Here is a 20,695-nt window from a genome sequence, read left to right as displayed (position 1 = left end):
TTAGAGATGATATTCAGCCGCTGATTGCTCCTAGTTGTATGTGATGTATAAAATGGATACTGTTCACGGATTTTTCAAAATTTGAAAAGTATATAATAAAAACAACTTCCTTCATTCATGCGTCAACGTATACATACAACTACATAACTGCTACTGTTTTTCTTTAATATCTAGAATTAATAATACATTTATTGCGTTTTTACATGTATTAATTACTACAAGTCATCGTTTTGTTGTCCTTGAAATAAATAATACATGCAGTACTGTAGAAAAGTTATATTATTATTCAACAATAATATTAGTTTATCTCCATTTTTATTATAATGGTAATTATCTTAAAAACTTACTGTGGTATGCTATATCTTTTTCACACGTTGTCATGGGGTAGCCTTAGCAAAAGTACGCTTGTTTATCTTTTTGTTGTTTGTCAGTGTAGTTTTAACTCTACTACAACTTCGTCTTATTTAAATGTGTTATATGTTTTCAAGATAGTGATTGTTTTGTTTTTTTGTATGATGTTATAAGATTTGCGGAATTATATTAGTATTTTTTTTTATATATAACGAAAATTGAGAGTATTTACTCTGGTGAGTGAGTGTGAAAAAGACCAAAATAACTTCCTTTTTTTTGTACAGAAACAGTTTTAGATAGATAAAATAGTGATTTGGTGGATGAAAGAAGCAATATTGCAGCACACTAGGGTCAAAGGAACATGCAATTGCAAACTGTTGTTTTTACGTATAAAAAAGGAATATAATGAAACAACTTCCTTAATTAACACGTTAACTATCTATACAACTGTCGAGGTTTATCTTTAAGATAAACAATATATATTAATTTTAAATTGTGATTAGTTACGTATTCTATGTTTAGGCAATTATAGATAGAAATTTTATCAATTTGGATCAATCCAATTCATGTTAATTCAATTATGAAGGTTAATCCGACATAATAGTAATTAATTTGTATGTCAAATTTGTGATTTACAAGTTTAATATTATATATATATATATATATATATATATATATATATATATATATGTATATATATTATAATAAAATTACACGAATACTTTTATATTTTTTGTTATGCATTTCAAGTAAGTTTATCATATATAAAAAATGTTTTTTGTCTTTTAATGATAAACTATATCATAATTTTTGGAAGAATTATGTATTTTCAAAGTAAATTTATGTGTGATTGGAGTTTAATGTGAACAAAGTGTTTTGAACTTTAATTAGAGCATTTAGATGTTGTCTTCTTTTATACCACTACAAACTTTTATTTTCATATATCCATAATTATTAATAATATTTATGGTGAGAGCATAGGCTGATATTGATAAGAAATATGTAATTTTGATTTTTTTTTTCTTTTATGATATTATAATGAAACACGCATATTGCAGTTTTATTGGAAAAATTGAAGTGTGCGATTTGATGTGGATTCTTTGACGCATAGTTACGAAATTTGTAGTTTCAAATCTTTTCCAAAAGTGTTAAATACAAGTTGGTAAATTAAAGGGTGACCCTCTTACTAAATTTATTAATATATCAGTTTACCATTCTCGTAGGTAACATGAATTTCAAATCGTACCACTATTAAGACAAATATATATGTTCCTATCAAATTAAGAAATTATTCTCATTTCATTTCAATGTTACATATTCTTCACTTTTTAGTTAAGTTGTAATAATCAATATACCAACTGTGTATTTAAAAATATATATATATACATATGATGTGGATGTAATGTTTATAGATATTTAGGTTTAATTATTCATCCATTTAGTTTTTAACTTTAACTTCGTGCACTACTTCATATAGAGTCGTTACAAATTAATACATAAAATACATGTTGATAGTTTCTTTTAAAGAAATTCGTTACATCAGTTAATTAAAAAGTAAATATAATTTCAAATTAATTATTATGAACATTCAGCAATAAAATCCTGTACCATTTAAAATTTACAATTTAATTATAATATATTCTTACAAAAAATCCATGTATTTAAATTACTTCTAAATACATTTGGGATGAGCCATTTTTTTTCCAAGAAGAAATTTCCAAATTGGTTGTTGTGTTGTGACCAATTTTAACTTTAATCATTCTTTAACTTTATCGTTTTCAGTCTTTAAAAAGTGCAATTGTGATTATATTATTATAATTAATAATTATAATTATATCCGTTGATGTGCTTGTGTCATCGCCTTCGTCATTCAGCCACCTCTCTTTATTTGGTATGATATGATACATTACTTTTCATTTTTTTTTTCATAATATAAACATAGTATTTATTTCTATCTTCTTAATACATAAAATATTTATATTTTGTGATAAATCGTGTAAAAAATTGTCAATTTTTTAGGTAGTTGTGATACGAAATATTTCTATTGTCTATGAATATGATCTATCCAACAAAAAAATCCGAAGAATTTTTTTTCTTCAATAGTTAAACTTGAATTCCACCTTACATTATTAAGATTATATAATATAAATAAACATGATTGCTAATGTTTTTAATCATATAAGTAAAAATAACAAAAGTAATACAAATTCATTAATTAACGCGATAAGTTAATTGTGTCATATTAGAAGAAAAAGACTTAGGCGAAGAAGAAGAAAAAGACTTAAGGCGAAGAAGAAGAAGAAAAAGACTTAGGATTGATGCGCTTTGGAAAATGTACCGTTGTGGGCGTTTTGAATAATATTTGAAATGTCATATTCTGACAAAGCCGTTGGAGTGTTTTGAAATTCTACTACTTCACCCTAAGACCAAGTCATCACAAAACTATTGTCCATCACATTCTATATCCCGTTTTTTCTTTAATTGCTGGGTGAAATAAATTGTAGACTAAAAATAGGAAACCTTATTTTTTAAAATATTATAGATCAAATTTTAACATTATTTGTATATAAATTAAAATTATTGTTTTTTGATAATTTTTGAATTAAAATGTGATATGTAATTAAAGAATATTATCAGGCTAATTATCAATTTTATTTGTGAACTATATTTCTTAATAGGATTAAATATGTTTTTTTCCATTAACTTCTAATAAATTTTGAAAATAGTCAATTTTAAAGCTTTAGACTAATTTAATAGTTTATTTTTCAAAATACGTGAATTTAGTTTTTTTAATCAAATTTTGTTAAATTCATTTAATGTTTCGAACATGTTTTATAATACTAATTTTGACAGAGATACACTAAATGAGTACATATGGATACATATGTGTATATGGATACATAAATATTTAAATTGGATAAATATTTAAATTGGATACGAGGACAAAAATAAATATATACTTATCCATCTTATTTTCATCTTCGTATTCTCTTTGTTTTAAATTACTAAAACACCTTTAACTTAATAACGTAATAGTTAATCTAAAAATCTTATACTGACATTTAGTTGAATTTTCGTCTAATAATTTATAAGACACAAATTTAATATATTTTTTTTAACTTTTTCTATTTTTTTATATTTATATAATTATAATTTCTTTTTAGTAATTGATATTGAAAAAATATATATTTATTCTTTTGATATTGAATACCTTAAAATTTTATATTTTATTCGTAAAAAAATTACTTAATTAATATTTGGAACAGAAAATAAACTGATACTATTAATGTTAGCGAGAAACGGGTAAAACAGAAGTTGCATATCCATCTGTCAGAATCAGAATAAATTTTTTAATATATATATATATATATATAATTTAAAATATTAATTTTATGTATGTTTTAAGGTGTAAATATTAGTTGTTGTGAGAACGAAGCATTGAAACAAATATTATGGTTAAAAATAGATGTTGGGGTATTATATGCATCTTCTTGGTTAGGTGACCAAAGCTCCACACCCAAGTTTACAGGAAAATAAGTCATAATAAAAACATACGTGTCTTCACACCTATACAAAACTTGTTCACCCATACAACAACCAACAAATATTTCAATTATAAACTATGTCAATCATATGTTTTAAGTTGTTTAAGTTATTTAGGAATGCGAATGTAATTATTACACAGAGGTACAAGACCTATATATAATGAAAAATCATTAATAGTCAAACATATTACAATGGTTACACAATTAGGCATCATAAATGGTAATCTAATTTATCAATTGATCCATTTATTATGTACCACATACTAATTTGGGATTCATCACTCACCTCAGCAAACTAACACACCCAACAAACTTTGAAAAAAAAAAAGATAACAAAAAATTTATTAAGTATTTATGTTTAGGAATTTTAATATACATTTTTTTTTCATGTTTAAAAGATTAAAATATTTAATTGGCGAAAGTTTATTTCATAAATTCAATAATTTAATATTAGTAGAAAAAATATATTTCAATTAAATTTAGACAGACTTGACTTTACCAATTTATTAATATTATAAAATGAGAAAATCATTTTTTTATTTGTGAGATTTTATTCGATCAGTCCTTTTTATGATAAGTTATTGGTGGTGCTAGATAAATCACACCACAAGGACTAATTATGTCATTCCTAAACAAATAAAAATTTTCATAAAAAATGAATAATTTTTATATTAATATAAAATGATTAATAACTATTACAATGTGTTGGAAATTCAAGTATGAGTACGTTTCACATGGAGTAAAAATAAGAAAGTTGAACACTAGATAAAGATCAAGCTCATAAATCCATTGTCTTTAAGATTTTGGGTTGAAAGTAATGTTAATGTCTTATGTAATTGGGTTCATGTCTCATTAGTACTGTATCTCTCCAGTAAAACCTATATACTGAGAGAAAAGACAAATTATGAACATAATAAAACTTACCAAGGTTGATTATTTTGTCTTTCTTAAAAAAATCCAAAACAAAATTGGTTTATACCAATCATATCACATGGTAACATAGGTGTTTTGGCTGTTTAAAACATCACAAATGTGCAGTGTTTGCTGTGGATGATTTGCATCCACACTTGCACCATACTCAAAAGATAAAATAGGTTACAAGTAGATATGGAACTCTAAACTACATAATGATTAAAGTCGATTATGTTATAAATTTCCAATTTGTTTGAGAAAACAAAAATGAAAGAGACGAAGCTAAGAAACATGAAAGCGGTAATGGTAGCATAGCTCACCAAAACAGGAAGGTTCATTCACTCACGATGCTTTCAAAAGTGGGAAACAAAACAAATTTTGCAAACGTGTATCTTCACTTTAAAATAATCAATTATGCTTTTTTATAATCATATTAAGGACATGTTGCATGCTATTTTTTGTTTTACATCGCAACTTCCCATACAACTTTTAGGTGTGATATTAATTAATCATCCAACAATTAAAAAAAAAAATTCATGGTTTTTTTTTTTTAAATAAAAAGCTCATCATTTACAAGGTACATCAATCATTAAACTCAAACTTATTCTTGGGCTATTAGACACAAATTGTAATATTGATGTTTAGTGCCCCTGTCGGGTTTTATATTATTTGATAACTACAGCCACCATTTTCAATAATGCACCACCATTAAAACAGGAATGGCATAGGAGTGAGTGAATTTGATTCATACTCAGCCTAAGTTTCCTTTAACACTTTATGAGTTTAAATTTTATATTTCATTTCTTTTTCACGATAAAAAAATCCTTAAATAATAAATATTTTTAGTGATAAAAAAATAATTAATCACTTAAAAGTCTTATTTAGGTTCTAACTTAAAAATTAAAAATTATTGATAATTAAAATAGTTTCTACACTATGCTAATTGGTCATTTAGTCAAAGTTTTGACTATTAATTCTTTCTTTCTTTTTTCTTTTAGGAGTTGGTCATTATCGGAGATTGATTTCTTTGATGGCAAAATCCTGAATAACTAATGTTAATGACCAATGACTAATTTAAAATTTATTTTAGTTACTATTAATTTTTAATTTATAGGTTGTATTACTAAAAAAAATTCATATTTTTTACTAATTTTGTTTTGATTTTTCTTTTTGTAGAAAATACTTATAAATCTTGTTATGAAAAAAAAAATTTACAAAAAATTGCTGTCAATTTTTTTTACAAAATATTTTGTATAAAATAATTTTTACAACAAATTTGGTAGAAAATACTTATAAATTTTATAATTTTATAAGAAATAATTATTAAGATTTTTAGAAAAAATAGCAAAAAAAAGCGAATTATTTTAACAAATTTTTAAGCAAAATCTCATGTAATATAATTTTTTTAATATTGTTGGTATCTAAAGTGGTGATTATAATGACATTTTTTTTATAAAAAAATTAATCATTATTTAAGAATTTTTTTATAATATTTCTAATATATAATATTTTAATATTTATTAAATAACTTTAAAAAGTTATATATATATATATATATATATATATATATATATATATTGTTTGTGTGTGTCTGTGTGATTTTTGAAAAGATAATATTAATTATTCTCGAATTAATATTTTGGATATAAAATTGTACAGTAATAATGTATAATTTAAACTAAAAATTGTCCTTTTAAGAGGAGATATTCTACTTAGATTGCGATCTAGAAAAGTAAGGCAACTTCATAAAGCAATGGAATCTTAAAATCAACGTGATGTCATTGTTCTACATTGAATTTATTGACGCTTTTGTCTTAATTTAACAATTTTTTATTGTAAAGAAAACGACCAAATGGAAGCATGTTAAATGCTCTAGGATTTTAATACCAAACAACATAAACACAATGACAAGGAACAAAACCAGCTGTTTTAAAATTAATCAAAGAATAGTATTTGTCTTAATTAACTGTTTAAATCAAGACCCTATAATTAATTTAATGTAAAGGTTCCTTAGTAGGCAGTTACACAATATGAAAATAAGAAAAAAGTAAAAGGTTTTTCTTTCATGAGTTAAAAATTAATTTCTGTTAATTTTTTTTAAATTAGCTTATATATAGATTAAGATAGTCTTTAATAGAAGTTTATTTCATTTTATTTATATTTTTTATATATATTAGTTGGCACTGAGAGATTATAAAACTAATTTTAACTATTAATGAATGATTAATCAATCCTTCACATCTAGAAACATGCCTCAATTATTATAATCAGACAACATTTTTGTTGGGTTTTTTTGATAGCCATAACAAAGGAAGCTGATTAAGTGTGTGTAGTTTCAAATAGTTTCATTTTTTTTTTGTCTGTAGGCTCGCTTAATTTATATCAGATATTAAATTTTAATATACTGGAATTGGATTTTCTTTATAATAAATAATAATGGAGAATAAAAAATAAGAAACTATCCAAAATCTCTAAAAAAAACCACTATTTTTAAAATAATATATTTATTAATTTGACGTTTTATTATATTAAAAAATTATTTAAAATGTTAACGGTGTATTTCAATGCTCAGTAAAAAATCTCCGATTTTACGAAAAAAAAAAAAACAAAGTTCAAGAACAGAATTCAGAACCCTCCTTGAGAAAGAGGAACAATGTATACAAAAACAAAATCGCCTTCAACCTGTTTGAACCTTTGCTACAGTTATGATTAAAGACTTGTGTTTTGTGTTTCGACAGAGCCCAAAATTCAGCCATTTTCTGCTTTGGGCCACGAACGAATGTGAAAGTCACAAAAAGTGTTTGCGTTACGATGGCGATTCTAGTGTGGGGACTCAAAACCTATGACATATATGTCAACTCATAAAACTGACACAACACAAAAGTGCAAGAACTAATGAAAACAAAGTCAAGCCAAATACAGCACAAAATCCATAACACAGTATCGTAAAATCAAAGCCATTTTGGTTCAAATGCTATAATCCTAAGACATAAACTAATCAGACTCTAAAGAAAAAAGCTAGTTAAACACAGTGAGCAGAAAAAGAAAACAGAAGCAAAAACTGAGCATGGAACCAGAAACGCTTGAGCCATGACTATGATGAGAAAGAGGCAATGGTGAGAAAGCTTGTGCAGGAACCGAAGCATTGGAGGGTGGAGACTTTAGAACTGAGCGTGGTGACATCACTTCCACCATCAATCTCTCCCCTTTCTGGCATTGATCTTCTGTTCCACTGATGAAGTAGAACACCCCAGGGCTGTCGAGAATCACTGTGGTGTTCCCATCATCAAAAGCACTGATGGGGTTGTTCGAATCACAGTGAAAATATTCCCATCTCTCCACATTCAAAACCGAGTCATTCTGGTACTCAAAAACTGCACAACACGACAACAGTTACACAATGTAGCAGTTTCTTTTAGACTAAGTTTTCGCTTTGAACATTATCGTATAAACAAATGAATGGTTTCAGAAATGTTACCTAACGAGTCACCAACTTGAAACCTGTTGGTTGAAGCCCATTGATTGTAAAATGCAGTGTCGTTGCGCGCAGGTTCATGCCAACCCGAGTCACCACCCACTTTGAATTCCCTAGCAGCAGCTATTTTGGCTGCGCCATTCATCACAGCCAACACAACACAGAGCACGCTCAAAAGGGAAGCCATGTTTGAGTTCATCTTAGTTTCCCACTCTGAAATGCAAGAATCAATGGTTGTAACCAAATGCAACATTTATTATATACATGCATGGACAAGTTGTGCTTTACGTGGGACAAGGTGACGGTTATTCAGCAGTTTTTATTTGAAGTGTTGGCAACAACGTGCGTGAAGTGTTGAGGAGTTTATGTTGGAATTACAGAATGTGTTGGAATTCTTATATAAATTATGAATAATTTTCTTTTATGTAATTTATTAAACTTTTATACGCGTCCGATATTTAGTTAATCCTAAATTCAGAATGTAGATTAGATTAGGTTCGAAGCTCTAGCTATGTTGCTGATGTGAGTTTTTAACAGCTCAAACTCGATTATCCAATTTTAATTTTAAAATCAGTCTGTCAAAGTTACAAGATTATCCGACTCCTTTGGGAAAGAAAACTGATTTGATACCCAGCATTGTCTATTACAATCGTATTGACATGTAATTCAATCACATAAGTGAGTGATAAAGACGATACAGTGTCTTCATAGCATACTAGAAATCATGAACACGAACACTGATGACAGAGTTTGAGAGTGAGAAGAAGAAAATTTTCAGTGTTGGGAGAGCCATATTACGTCTTGAACAGCAGATGCAGCGAGCAGAAAACAGCTTGTGAAAGTGAAGGCTATGGAGATGCCAACATGGTCACAAAACTTGTGCAGAGGCTTGCAAAAATTTGGCAGAGCCGTGTGCCTAATTCCTGTGCGATTCAGATTCGTCACCCCAGATGCAGCAGATCCAGCACTCATCAATGCATATGCAAATACCTGCAATTTTATCATTATGTCAAATTTTATGTTTATGAATTGATTTTGATCACATGAGAAACATTAAAAATATGCAGAGGTACATATACCTGATCCCCAGCAAAAATAAGCCATGCATGATTTCTGGAAGGAATCACAGAAGAATTCTTAAGAAATCTGGACATGCCAATGAGTAGTTGAAGCAAGGAATGAGCTGCAACAGCAGCAGAAACCCCAACAAGATATCTGTTCATCACAGTTTCACAACAAGATATCTGTTTATGACATGTTTTTGTAATACTCCAAAAAAAGTTATGCATTTCAACTTCAAGTTGTACACCACTATGTCACAGATTCAAAATAGGAAACCAAGATCATACACCATCATTACTGTAGGCAAAGGGACAAACAAACACAGAACAAAAAAAATGCAAAAGAAAGATTAAAATATAGAAAAAAAAGAGAAGAAATTCGATCACGGGTCTATTACTGTTCATTCAAATGTCATGAATTATGATATTCTGACTTCACAATCAAACCCCACCAAGGTCCCACTTTTTGCAGTCAATTTTGTCCGCAAGCCACAGTTTCAAGACAGTTCTTTTGCTGGCAATAAAAGAATACTCATACCAACCAATAAAATAAATTTTGAAAACCAAACTCTCAACAACTATGACATAGAAAATGAAGCAAAAGTTTATAATACGAATTTGATGCATTCATTAATGGTATCTTTGGTTTCATCCAAATATGATCCTAATCTAAATTCAACACTTGTGAAAACAAGCTGGTTCTTACACTCTATAGGTAGTTCAGAAACACACTTTGCACTGTTTTTTACTTCTCTCTCCAGAAAAATAGCGTAAAAGTAATTCCAAAAACCAAAAAAAAAAAAAAGCCTGTTTTTCATGAACCACACATCAAGAAAAGTAAAAAGAAAGAAGCATACACAGTAGCAATACTTGAATTAACAAAACAGAATACAAGGGTTGAATATACAGAGAGATATCACAGAAGCATTGACAGAAGAAAAAAAAATGGAAGAAGCTCACTCGTATGACTCAGAGAAAGACCACTTGGAGTGAAGAGGTAATTGAAAGCCATAAATAGTGACAGAACTGGATTCCTTAGCAGTGACCATGAGTGAGATTGAAGCAACAGAGGAAGCCATGCACAACCCTCTCAGAACCAGTTGCATAGCCTCCACCCTCCGGCGGCGGCGGGTCCTGGTGGCGGCTCCGACGAGGGGTCCGCTCATTGTGCCACTGGTCTCCAAAGCAGCCACCTTGGACTCCTGAAGGGTCTCCTCTGCTATTCTTTGCTCACTCACCATATTTCACCTTTTGCTCTGTTTTCCCCTGTTGTGCTCTGTTTTTGTCTTCTTCCAGAAAAAGAGAAAATGGTGCCTTTTAACACAGACCCTGATCAATGATTGTAATTGTGCAGTGTTTAGATAGGTGGGGCAGTGTGAATGAATGAGCTTTGGTTGTGAAGGTAAGTTAAAATGGATGCAGAAAAGAGAGATTCATGAAGAGAGAGAGAATGAGCAAATTTTGTGTGTTGCTGCAATGGGTTTTTTCTTATGATTTCTACTAATATATTATACTTAATAGATAATATAATATGAATGAGGAATGACATAACCCTTTCTTTTGTTTTTATTTTATTTTATTTTTTATTCACAGTCCTCTTTTGTTTGAAATAAAATAAACATGAGAAAGAAAGTTTTCGTTAGATTGAAGAATTTTTTAAAAGTTTACTGTTATTAAAAATGAATAAGAGAAGTATATTGTTATTCATATTTACTTTTTGCATTAATATCTTATATTAGTGTTTTACTTGTTAAAAGAATATTGTATAAATTACAAACGTTTAAAATATTACAAAAAAATATTCAGGATATTTATAATTTATTTCTATTTTATAATTTTGAGCCTTTACCTTATATAAAACCACAATTTTATATCTATTTTTTTCGAAGGAGTATTTTTTTGAAAAGGTAGACTGTAAATGATGTTTTTAAATTTATAATGATTTCATTGAAATAGTAAAATTATGTATTATTTTTAAGTTGTTATTTTCAACTATGTATTGATTCATGTGCAGTATAGTAAGATTGGAATTTAAAATAAACCTGGGTTTATTTTATCAGACACTACATTTTGCTATGGTTCAGATAATTAGCATATTATTTATCTACCATCTTGATTATTTTAGTTTTTTAAATCTTGAATTTGATTTTATGTATGTGCGAAAAAGAAAAGTTAAAACATGAACCTATCAAAAATTGAGTATTTTAAATTTGAATGAAATTAATTATTTGCATGCTAATTTGAAAAGGTGTGGATGAGATTTGTCATCTCCCTATTTAATTGTGTATTTTAGTTTAATATTTGAAGTCTCAAATCTATGTTTCATGTAGAAAAAAATGCAACTTAACGGGCTCTTTTGTATTTAGGGGTTCTTTTAAATTCAAATTTGTAAAAATAGGTCTTTTGAATATTTTTTTTTGTAAAATAGGGTCAAGTCGTCGTGGTGGAGGATGACATTAGAGGTGAAGTCGTCCTCCACCATGCCGGTTTCCTTTTCTTTATTCTAAAAAATGAAACCGTGCTCTGAGAAGCCGGTTTTCATTCACTTTAAAAGTAAAGTTATTCTTGAGCATGACGACTTCACTTTTTGTTTTTTTTTTTTAACGTTTAGCTTTATGTATATTTTTTAAATATATATTATTTAGTTTTTTTAAAATATTTGTCTACAGTAAAAATATAAAAAATAGTTTTAAAAAATTCTAAAATACTTGATCGTTAAATCTTAATACAAAATTAAAAAGATAAAATGATACAAATTAAAACATATTAAGAAAATCCTTCGATAATTATATTTGAATATTTAATTTGTTTAGGTTTATTTTATTTGTGGTTTAGTTAGTCTACTAACTATCAAGTATCATTTAATAAAACACTAAATTTGTAAAATCAAACGAAGAAGTAGAGAACGTTTTGACCAAATCGGAAGAAACTGGCAAAAAAATCGCCACTGAATGAAAGGAGGATGTCACTTTGTTTCTCTACTCTAAACAAATATTTAAAAAAAACTAAATAATATATAATTAAAATATATATATATATATATATATATATAAAACTGAATGTAAAAAGAAAAAAAACAAAAAAAAAACCAAAAAGTGAAGTCATCAGGCCCAAAGACGACTTCACTTTTAAAATAAATGGAAACCGGCTTCTGAGAGCACGATTTCACTTTTTGGAAAAAAGAAAAAAGAAATCGGCACGGTGGAGGACGACTTCACCTTTAATGTCGTCCTCCACCACGACGACTTAACTCTATTTTGCAAATAAAAATTCAACGGACCAATTTTTACAAATTTGAATTTAAAAGAACCCCTAAATACAAAAGAACCAAATTAATGTAAGTAATTTCAATTTAGAAGAGAAACATAAACACATGACTTGATATAATTTTACATTTAGTAAGGTGAGATTGATGATCATTACACAAATTCCAATGCAGAACAATACTTATATTAATGATTCTAAATCATATTTTACTAAAATTTCAAAAATATTGGACAAAGAAAAAAAAAAAGAAACCTTTCTATATTAGTTCAATTTTATAGCACTTGTTAACACCAGAAGATATCTTAAGCAAACATTCTAAGATTCTTCAGTTTATGTTTTGTAGATAAGATATAGATTATCAATCATGTGTTCTCAAAGGTTGTATTTTTGGTCATCACTGAAACAAAACAAAGAACCCAAAAGGGCCTAAACAAAGTCCAGATCTCAATGAAACACCTTATCAGAACACATGAGATACAAATGACAGATTTTTCTGGATTTTGGGGTGTTCTTTTCTTTGAAGTCACTTTAGTATATTGCATATTGATGGAGTTGGTTCCATTTTACATGAAACGAAACATGAATTTGATGGTGCATTCAGAACAATGTTGTATACTTGTCTGAACCATGGATTTTATTAGCAACCAGTAGCAGCATTTGCATCGACATGAGTAGCATGAGAAGAAGAAAAAAAGGAAACAAATTTAGTACTAGGATGTAATGTAATTAAAGCTTAAATCAAAAGGGTGCAGAAAGTGGCTCTTTGAATGAGTTTTCAGTGGCACAGGAGCATTGGCAATGGCAAGCTTTGTTGTTATCAGTGACAGACTCAGCTTTCTTCATGCAATCTGCAAGCTTCTCAGCTAGGTTTTCATTTTCTTCCATTTGCATCACTTTCTGTATTGGATGCATCAGCCCCTTCATTAAACAAAAAAAAAAAGAGAGTTAAATATCCATTACATCCCATTCAGGAAATTTTAAAATTGGTCTATTTCAAAATTTTGGATCAATTTAATCTTTCATCTTTCAAAATACGTAAATTTAGTCATTTTAATCAAATTTTGTTAAGTTTATTTGAAATTTCAAGCGCGTTTCATAATAATATTTAACTTAACATTAAAGAAAAAAAAAGTGTCAAACAGTATAAACAACTAAACACAATCCTCAAATGCGTACAAAACATCAAATAAACCTAACAAAATTTGATTAAAATGATTAAATACACATATTTCGAAAAATGAAAGACTAAATTGATCTAAAATTTTAAAATAGACTAATTTCAAAATTCACAGGAACAAAAAACATATTTAACCCAAAAAGACAATGTATATGAAAAATTTTTATTAGAGAAAATCCTTAAAATTGTAAGTTCATGTTATTATTACCTAAAATTTATCAAATTTGTTAAAGAGTTATTATAGATTAACAAAGTTTTTGACAAAGTTTCTTCTTCACGTAAAAAACATTATTTTATTATTTTATTTTAATTAAAAAATAAAAATTTAATCTGTTTTAATTTTATTTTTAAAAATTTTGTTAAATTTGTCAAAAGTGTTTTTTGTCGAGAGGTAATTTTTCTTTTCTTAAATCATTGAGATGAAAATGATATTTTAAGAACAAAATTTTAGACAACAACTTTTACAATGTGACATCTTTCCTATAGCTCTTTGATCAATGTGGATTTTGAGAAAATAAATTGTAGGAAAATAATTTTTTGATTAATAAATTTTAACATCTTTCTTTTACATTTTAGGTGTTATTTTTAAGTGATTTTTTATTTTTTTTTCTTATTTTTAATATTTAAAAACTATTTAGAAGATAACACCTCGTATTATAAAAGAAAGTTGTCAAAATTTAGTAATCAAAATATTATTATCCTAAATTGTAATATCAAATTAACACAGATAATGTAAATATCTTAATTTTTGTCAAAAATTTGGTTGTTAGAATATAATTTTTTTTTTTTGAAAGAAAGAAAAACTAATAAGATTTAGAAAAGAAAAAAAAGAAAAACCTCAAATGAGACAAACACTAAAGACTTGTAAAACTTATAATCTATTTAATGGAAGATTAATATGTTAAGTAATAATAAATGGTTTTTTCAGAAAAAGTAAATATATTTAATGTTTTTCATATGTTGCAACAGGGCAACAACTTTATTTGTATTTATTAATGATGTGAAGAACAGATGAACAGTTAATGTTCATGTATTTATCAGAAATGTGTGTATTAAATAGAAGAACATTAATTGGGAGGTGTTTCCGTAGTAACCATTTATAGAACTTCATACACCTCAATAATTTTATACTTACGATGAAATTTTAAAACAAAAAACAGTAGAAAATAGAATAAACACATGCATATGATTGAATGAATCATAAGGGGCAAGGCACAGAGTAATTGCATGCTTAAAGCCATTGTTTCTGTATTCTGTTATGATGAAAGAAGAAGTGGTACTGTTGAGGTAAACTCTCTGAAACTCTGATCTTTTCCTTCATAACTTGAAGATTGTGCAGGTTGATGAATTTAAAATCTTCTTATTAACACAACAAAATAAAATGTTTATATATTTATCATCCAAAAATGACTTAGGTTAGGAAATCATACCTCAATGAATAGAGCTGATGCGTCACATGGTTCCAACTTCTGAACTACCTCTGCAGCTACTTCCTGCAAAAATCAGCAACCATTGATAGGGTATGTAAATGTAAATATATATATATATATATATATATATATGTATATGTATTTGTATATGTATATGTATATGTGTATATATGTACCCTGGCTTGTGTGAGCTGCACTTGATTGAGTGTTCTAGGTTCCAGCTCAATGGGGCAACAGGTGTTTGCCATAAGTCCTGAATGAAGAAAAGCTGATGCAAGATGTGTTCTCCACTGTGAAAAATTTGATGAGTAGCAATAGCAATTGCATTCCATCAGCTGAAGTAATGTGTGTTAACTTAGGTTGTTGATTGGTTAAGCGATATATAACCAATGAGAAGCATGATATTTTTGAACACATTCACGGGGTCTTTGTGTCATGTGAAGGAGTTTGTGGCCAATATTGAGGAGAACATTTTCCAAATCCCGTGGTTCAGTTGAGAACAAAGTTACACCTTCTTTATTACTTGTGACTGCAATGCTCTTATCAATCATTTTTTTCAGTCAAGTTCTCTGTTTACAGAGTCTAACGTTGACATTGGCTGCAGAAAAAGAAGCAAAGGGAAAAGGGTTCACATGCACCTCACACTTTTGATCCTCACTTTTCTTGAGATTTGGTGATTTATAGGTTTTTTTTTTTGCCAGGTATGTCACTTTCTCTGTTCATTACATATTATTTGAAGAAACAAAACTGTAGTCACAAGCTGCTTATTCCATTTGATTAGACTACTCATGAGGTTTAATGAATTCTCCATCATATATAAAATACATAGTAAAAGATGCACCATTGGGCTTATCAAAAGTTGCACTATTGAAGAAAACAAATTGGACTTGTTTTTATAAGGTATAAATACACGTTTGGTACCCAAACTTTTTCGGAAAATTTAATGTGGTACCCGAACTTTAGGAATGTTCAATTTGGTACCCCAATTTTCTAAAGAGGTTCAATTTGGTCCTCTCCGTTAAGTTGGAATTAACACCGTGTCCGTACAGGACACGTGTCAAGCCATGAAATTTCTTTTTTTTTTTAATTTTTTTTTCAGAAAAATTAATTTTTTTTTCAAAAAATTTAAAAAACTGCCACGTGTCAGTTTATCATCGTGCCACGTGGCAGCTTACAAGCATGACACGTGGCAGTGTAATAATTGTTTTCAATTTAGTACCCCAATTTAAATTTTTTGTTCAATTTAGTACCCAAATGTTTTAAAATGATCCAATTTCGTCCTTTCCTATTTGAGACCAAATTAGTAAATAAGCTTAATTATAATTTATATAAACATGTTAAAATAATTGTTTTGAATTTATACATCAAATCACTACACCTAAATATTCAAATTATTTTATTTTTTACAAGTGTAAAAAATTTCATGTATAAAAAATTACAAAGTTTAAAATGAAAAAAATAAAATAATTTAAGTATTTATTTGAAATGATTTGATGTATATATATTAGAAAAATTTATTGTAACATGTATATATAGGTTGTAATTAAGCTTATTTACTAATTTGGTCTCAAATGGAAGATGACAAAATTTAATGATTTTAAAAAATTGGGGTACTAAATTAAACCAAAAATTTAAATTGGGGTAGTAAATTGAAAACAACTATTACACTGCCACGTGTCATGCTTGTAAGCTGTCACGTGGCACGATGATAAACTGACACGTGATAGTTTTTTTAAATTTTTTGAAAAAAAAATTAAAAAAAAATAAAAATTTCATGGCTTGACACGTGTCCTGTACGGACACGGTGTTAACTCCAACTTAACGGAGATGACCAAATTGAACCTCTTTAGAAGATTGGGGTACCAAATTGAACATTCCTAAAGTTTGGATACCACATTGAACTTTCCGAAAAAGTTTGGGTACCAAATGTGTATTTATACCTTTTTATAATTATATTTAATTGGACAAATAGGATTAGATATGCTTTTACCTCCTAAACTTTCAACTAAAATTATATTTAATTTCTCTGATAAACTTTGTACCGATTTTATTTCACATGAACGAATGTATTACGTCTTAAATATTCAATAACATTAATTAAACAGTTTATGGTTGCACAGTTAATTAAAATCGAACATCCACGTGATTATCAATTTTAATACATAATACAACACCCTTTGTCATATTATAAATTGTTTTGTGTCATCGGTGAATATGTTATATCAAAATTCTCACATTGATTATAAATAAGACGAATTTGTAGTATATATATGGATATAAATCTTATCTTATAAACCGATTCTATGAGATTGAATTAGGTTTAAAATTTAATTCTCAATACATTATACATTCATTTATAAAATATGAAAATGACATTGGTAAAAAAATTAGTAACAAGGACGAGATGTGATTTCGGTTAAAGTTTATGAACTAAAAATATGATTCATTTTCTTTTTCTTATAAGAGATTGATATTTAGTTGAGTGTCCTAGGAGTGTGTATAGTTTCGTGTCACATTGATGGAGAATTTATTTTCCAACATATGTTAGGTTTAAAGAGGAAGAGGTTAACTGGGGATACAATATCAATGAGACCCAAGTCCAACCACATAAGATATTGATACCACTTTCAACCTAAAACTTTAAGGCATCGGATTTATGAGTCTTCATCCTTATATAGTACTCAACTTCCTCATTTATATTCAATGTAAGACTTAGACTCACACTTGAATTTTCAACAAATCAATATATGTTTTGTTTTAAAATTAATTTAGAAATCACGTATAATATTAGCTTCTTTGTTGATGAAATTGATTAAGCTAGACCAAACACACACTAGGTTTCATAACTTCACCGTAAAGAATGTGAAAGAGTGAAAATTATGTTAAATAGTTAGGCATGGCCCAAAGATTGGTGTAGGATGATTTTGATGATAGAGATTTGGACCAAGTCTTGATTGTGGGAGTAAGACTATGATTTTGGAAGCAGAGTGATGAAAAGATTGATGTTTTGATATTTTGATTTGGAAATGTATGATAGTAGATAGAGAAAAGTGTTATTATATATATAGTTTTGCAATATACGGCACTGATCACGCATAGTGTAAGTTCGATTTGTGTGAAGTTGATATTATAATAAAGTTCGCCAGTTAGCAAAGTCACACAAATGGAATAGAAAATCCTATGCATGCACGTGAAGAAGGGAACCTTTATTTTGACCTACTCGTCTTTCATATTATAATGCCACTACTACTCTTTCATGAAACATTCTTTAGTAGTTTTTTTTTTTTTTCCTTTTTTGCTATGGAAAGTTGTGGTTTAATTTAGTTATATACGACTTTTAAATTACTCAAATAAAGTAAATATTAGTTTGAAAATAGTTCTCAATTGTATATGTTATCTAGAGTTGAGTTATTATAGTAGAGGTGAGAATGAGCTTGAAATAATTGATATTAGTAGTGTCCACTTCCCTAATGCCACGTGAGACAACCTTATAAATAGGAATAATGAGGGTGGTACGAATATAATTATTTTATTTCTATCATTTATCTTTATTCTCATCTTTATGTCATACGGTAAAAATTTTATCTTTTTTTCTTTTTTATCTTGGAGAATGAATATACTTGTATGTATGTTTATATTACTTTTTATTATTTTAAATATTAATTCAATATTTTTATAAAAAATAAAAATTACAATCAAAATATAATGTTATTAAAAGAAAACTATAATTATATAAATTTATACAACAACATGAAATAACAATTAAATACATAAAAAGTGGTAAGAAAGTTGGTGTTATATATTGATATTGTTTTGGAAGAAACATTGAAAGCCTAATATATATGTATAGCACACAACTTTTCCAGGAAGCCATAATGTTGCTTCTTAGCTTTGTTTATCACCTAACGACAATGACTCGGCAATCATCCTATATACATATAAACCCTTCTCTTCTCCTATATATAACAACTTCAAATCCTTCTCCAAAACACATCAACCTTAAATTACATATATTTTAATAATTTATATAAAAATCTATCTATCTTTTATACATATATATTATGGTTGCATTAGCATTGGTGAGTGGAAGAATGCAAAATGATAAAATTGTAGGGTAAATGAAGAGCAAGGAAGTGTGAAATCCTAGGAGATATCTAAATAAACAATGTAGTTACTTGGTTCCATGTGTGAAGTTGTCCAAGGTTCTTCTCCCTTTGGTGGATTGAAAATTTACCAAAAGAGGTAACTAAGATAGCAATAATTTAAGGAGGCAAAAGGGGAGTGGGGACAAGAACAAAGAACCCATTATCAACATCCATCATCTTCTTTACACACACACATGAAAAGATCCCTTCACAAAGGACCATGCATGCAGCAAAGCCATGCCATTTCCTCCATTTTTTGGATATATTATTCATCATTCTATAATGCCAACACCAACAGAACCACAAAGTAACACTCACACACGTCACATACACCATGTGCTTTGTTTCATCACCCACATGCTTCTATTCTCTCTCTCTCTCTTATTAACCATCATCATCACACTCTTACAATTTCAACTTAAACTTAATTCCACACTCAACTTTTGTTCCACATCCTATATCAACCAGAGATCATACAAGTTTACTGTATATAAGAAGATGCAAATTATATCTTACAAGCTGATTTTGTAAAGTTAAGTTAGATTTAAAGTACATTTTTTAAGATGATATCAAATTCAATTAAACATTGTAACATAATTTGTTATTTGTTGAACCTATTGTTGGAAGTCTCACATCGATTAGAGATAAGGCCAATTCACAATATATAAGTGGGTGCAATCCTCACCTTACAAGCCGGTTTTGTGGATAGTATCAAAATCAGGTTAGAACTTAAAGATAAATATACCTCGACGTGAAATGATGTGTTGGAAGTCTCACAACTAAACTATATAAATTAGTAGTATTCATCGTAAACAAATACACTTTGGTACGTAAAAAGAGTATTAATTTGTGAGTATGAGATGAAAGATATGATAAAAGAAAGAAAAGGTCATTGATTGTAAGCTAAATGTTTGGAATATATTAGTATTGTTATGTGATACCGACATTGGCTACGCATCAATGTGTACATACACTGTACTTTCTGTGTACTCTTTCTTCAAAATATCGTCACTTTCTGAAAAGCTGAAGAAATATTTATATATATTTATATGCATTTCATTTTATGAAAAGATCTCCCTTTAATTCCCCTTTTTCTTTTTTCAAAGGAAAACTCTTTTGATGAGGAATAGTATAAGAAAATTGTAAACTTTTGTCTTCTACCCACCACATTTAAACCTCTTGTACCCAATAATAAGCTAGTCTAAAACATCATGTAATTTTAATACATTTAATTAAGTTATTTTAAAATATATATATTTTATTGATTATTTAAATTTTTTATATCTAGTAATTGAGTTTTTAGATTTTGATATTAATCGGTGTTATTATTTT

At 27.9% G+C, this 20,695-nt stretch overlaps 3 protein-coding genes across 3 annotated transcripts; all 3 read right to left on the bottom strand.

Annotated features, from left to right (window-relative positions):
• Positions 1 to 7,701: 7,701 nt before the first annotated feature.
• Positions 7,702 to 8,764, bottom strand: LOC114166188 (early nodulin-like protein 7). Its single transcript, XM_028050871.2, has 2 exons — positions 8,287 to 8,764; positions 7,702 to 8,182 (listed from the first exon to the last, which is right to left on the bottom strand). Exons 1-2 carry the CDS (start codon positions 8,534 to 8,536, stop codon positions 7,827 to 7,829), a joined length of 606 nt encoding a protein of 201 aa, XP_027906672.1. The 5' UTR covers positions 8,537 to 8,764; the 3' UTR covers positions 7,702 to 7,826.
• A 123-nt stretch (positions 8,765 to 8,887) lies between these two features.
• On the bottom strand, positions 8,888 to 10,836 carry LOC114166187 (CASP-like protein 3A1). Its single transcript, XM_028050870.2, has 3 exons — positions 10,305 to 10,836; positions 9,363 to 9,498; positions 8,888 to 9,273 (listed from the first exon to the last, which is right to left on the bottom strand). Exons 1-3 carry the CDS (start codon positions 10,583 to 10,585, stop codon positions 9,058 to 9,060), a joined length of 633 nt encoding a protein of 210 aa, XP_027906671.1. The 5' UTR covers positions 10,586 to 10,836; the 3' UTR covers positions 8,888 to 9,057.
• Positions 10,837 to 13,195: 2,359 nt separating this feature from the next.
• On the bottom strand, positions 13,196 to 15,508 carry LOC114166189 (uncharacterized). Its single transcript, XM_028050872.2, has 3 exons — positions 15,395 to 15,508; positions 15,219 to 15,281; positions 13,196 to 13,529 (listed from the first exon to the last, which is right to left on the bottom strand). Exons 1-3 carry the CDS (start codon positions 15,464 to 15,466, stop codon positions 13,350 to 13,352), a joined length of 315 nt encoding a protein of 104 aa, XP_027906673.2. The 5' UTR covers positions 15,467 to 15,508; the 3' UTR covers positions 13,196 to 13,349.
• Positions 15,509 to 20,695: the final 5,187 nt, after the last annotated feature.

This window comes from Vigna unguiculata, chromosome 10, assembly GCF_037176805.1.
Source record: "Vigna unguiculata cultivar grain cowpea cultivar isolate G323 ecotype 2 chromosome 10, ASM3717680v1, whole genome shotgun sequence".
NCBI lineage: Eukaryota > Viridiplantae > Streptophyta > Magnoliopsida > Fabales > Fabaceae > Vigna > Vigna unguiculata.
Note: the sequence above shows the minus strand (reverse complement) of the source record. Positions and strands in the feature narration are given on the sequence as shown.